The 2,716-nt window shown below is 35.7% G+C and overlaps 2 protein-coding genes across 2 annotated transcripts in view; both read right to left on the bottom strand.

Moving 5' to 3' along the window:
• Positions 1-1,611, bottom strand: part of LOC100181323 — a 7,390-nt gene extending 5,779 nt beyond the window's left edge. Inside the window, exons 1-2 of the mRNA XM_002121503.5 lie at positions 570-1,611; positions 146-307 (exon numbers count right to left, since the gene is read on the bottom strand). The gene's annotated coding sequence lies outside the window, so the exon portion shown is untranslated. The remainder of the gene's footprint in view (positions 1-145; positions 308-569) is intronic.
• A 145-nt stretch (positions 1,612-1,756) lies between these two features.
• Positions 1,757-2,716, bottom strand: part of zicl-4 (zic-like protein 4) — a 1,718-nt gene continuing 758 nt past the window's right edge. The window contains exons 2-4 of the mRNA XM_009863460.1: positions 2,565-2,716; positions 2,360-2,472; positions 1,757-2,273 (exon numbers count right to left, since the gene is read on the bottom strand). Of these exons, the coding sequence (XP_009861762.1) occupies positions 1,803-2,273; positions 2,360-2,472; positions 2,565-2,716 (736 nt within the window). The 3' untranslated portion in view covers positions 1,757-1,802. The remainder of the gene's footprint in view (positions 2,274-2,359; positions 2,473-2,564) is intronic.

Here is a 2,716-nt window from a genome sequence, read left to right as displayed (position 1 = left end):
ACCCACGAAGNTAACATACATGCTAACTCGTAAGCTGACACGAGGTGTTAAACGCGTGTGATTACGACTGTAGTTTTCCGGTCACGCGAGGATAAAGTAAGTTACATTCATTCATATAGTTAATAAATAAAATATTTTTACCAACATTTTCATCCAGTTGCTGCAGCCATTCTTCTGCGGATTTAATCCAAGTTTCAAATCTGGTAATTGAGTTGTTGTTTCTTTCTATTTGGTCCCAATATTGTTGGTGATGATCGTGAATTCGATTGACGGTGCCGGTGATAGTGTGCTTGAAGCGATCAAATTCCTAATTAAAATATTTTGCCGGTTGTTATATATATATATACCTTACTGTAAGGTAAGATGGGATACCGATGGCACCTAAAACCCATATTTCCAAATCGAGTGATAGTAAACATGTAACATTTAAACAATTATGCAATCGTATCTTCACGACTCCCATACACCGTTGTCAATTGTTTAAAACACAATCAGGATATGGAAATGATGTGCTAAACGTGTCCCATCTTACCCTACACTTCTATAATAGTTTTACAATCAACACCTACATTCTCGTGGGTGGTTTGCTGTTCAACTAAATCTGATATAACAGTTCTGTATGAGGAGGTTCTGTGTTCAACGGACTCCAAGTTTCTCACGTGGCCAACCAGTGACGTATTCAGTCGGGCTGTGACGTCATTAAGGTAGAAGACAGAGCTGTCAAGTCTTTCAATGTTTCGATCATGACTGATTTTAAAGAAATCTTTTTAAAATAAATAAATAAACAAATATATATGGTAGGGTAACATTGCAATCTATTTTCTCGTTGCATTTGTTAGTAAACAAAAAACATTCAAAGAATTATTAAACCGTATCCTCACAACTCCCATACACCGATGTTAATTGTTTAAAACACGATCAGAATAATTAGATATTATGCGGTAAATAAGGGTGTCCCATCTTTCTCACCCTATTATATTGCAGAAAATCTTAACAAGTTTAAAAGTTGTATAATACTTAGATCAACAGCCTCACGCGCATTACACTTGTCCATATATTTGAAATCACAATTTATAATCATGTTTTAAACTATTAAGGTAACTTTGCATAATTACTAGATTGGATGTAATTCTTTTCGCAAACTCAGAGTAATAATATGACGCGAAATTGTTATAGTTGCAATGAACTAATTTCCCCACAACAAGGTGTTCCTTGAAAAAATCACTAAACTGCAAACTTGTTATTGCACTTTTCACTTTTTTGACTTCCCTTAACACAATGACTTAATTATCTTCTTTATCTTTATTTATTTGACTTCCGATCGCCCGTCGCTTTCCCATGCGCACGTGGTTCGATCCCCCCACCTCCGATATTTGCCTCGCGAAGGTAATTATCATGTCGATCGCGCGTCTCACGCTACTTTTGGCACGCTTTCGCTCGTGCCCGTCGACGCAAGGTTTACGTATGGCACTTTCTCTACGTGATGTCAACAACAAGTCAACGAATTTGCCAGAGAAAAATAAAAGGACACAAACAAAGCGATCATCGCTGTTTCAAAAACGTTATCAGACCAAAAAATGCACAATAATAAAATAGATGTAAATTTTGTTAACCAATTCATTAAATTTAATACGTAATAATTGACAAAGAAATCTTCCAAATTTTGCTTTTTTTATTTTTATGCCTGGTCTATTCTGTTATACAGTTATATCTTCATACCTGCAAAAAGTCAAACACAGAAGCGTAAGTATGTTTTGGTTGAAGGGTATTTTTATTAATAAAAAAACAATACGTAAAAATGTTTAAGCGACAAAATGCGAAGGTAATTGAAACGAGACAGGAGAAAAAGAAGATTTATAAGTTACATTAGATATTTGAGGTATATAGTAATTGTTGTAACAATCTTCGGTTGAAGCTGTGTTCAAGTTTAATTGAGGTAGAGATGATGTCATATCTTGTCCGTGGTTTATAAAATTTTCTGTGAATTTAGCTTGCTTCTCAATAGGGGGAAACTTTTGTTTCAAACTTTCTGAAGCATCATACGTGGCTAAAGGTGCATGAATCGGTGATGACGTAAATCGTGGAGGTAAATACGTCTGAACAAAATTATTTTCAACGGAGTTTTGTTTTCGAGCTACATCTTCGACTGAACCACACGAACTCGTGGGAGAATGATTGGATCCGTTGTCGATTACGTCACCATTGGATTCATGCATACGTATGTGCTTACGTAGTGAACTTGGATGAGTGTAGCTTCGGTCGCAACCTTCGTACTGTAAAGTAAACATTAAGTTAGGTTGGATCATTACGACTTACAAGAAGTCATAAAGTATTCGTAACTTGATGCTTGTCAACTTACCTTACACGCATAAAGTTTTTCAGTGTTGTGCATATAACTATGCTTCTTACGATCGGAACTGTTTGCAAACCGTCTTTCACATCCGGGAAATTTGCAAGGAAAAGGTCGTTCACCTGTACCAATTTGAACGCTAGATTATTTACACCTTAAACGATTGTCGTATGTTATAAATTCAAATTATTAATTAAAAGTTCATGGTGCTTACCTGTGTGAGTTCTTTGATGGATCTTTAAATTCTCGCTTCTTCCAAACGTTTTTCCACAATCAGGAAAAGGGCAAACAAATGGTTTCTCCCCAGTATGAACTCGAATATGATTCACCAATTTGTACTTCGCTTTAAAACCTTTGGATTTTCTT

Source organism: Ciona intestinalis, unplaced genomic scaffold (assembly GCF_000224145.3).
Source record: "Ciona intestinalis unplaced genomic scaffold, KH HT000143.2, whole genome shotgun sequence".
Taxonomy (NCBI): domain Eukaryota; kingdom Metazoa; phylum Chordata; class Ascidiacea; order Phlebobranchia; family Cionidae; genus Ciona; species Ciona intestinalis.
This window is presented reverse-complemented; position numbering and strand designations above follow the sequence as displayed.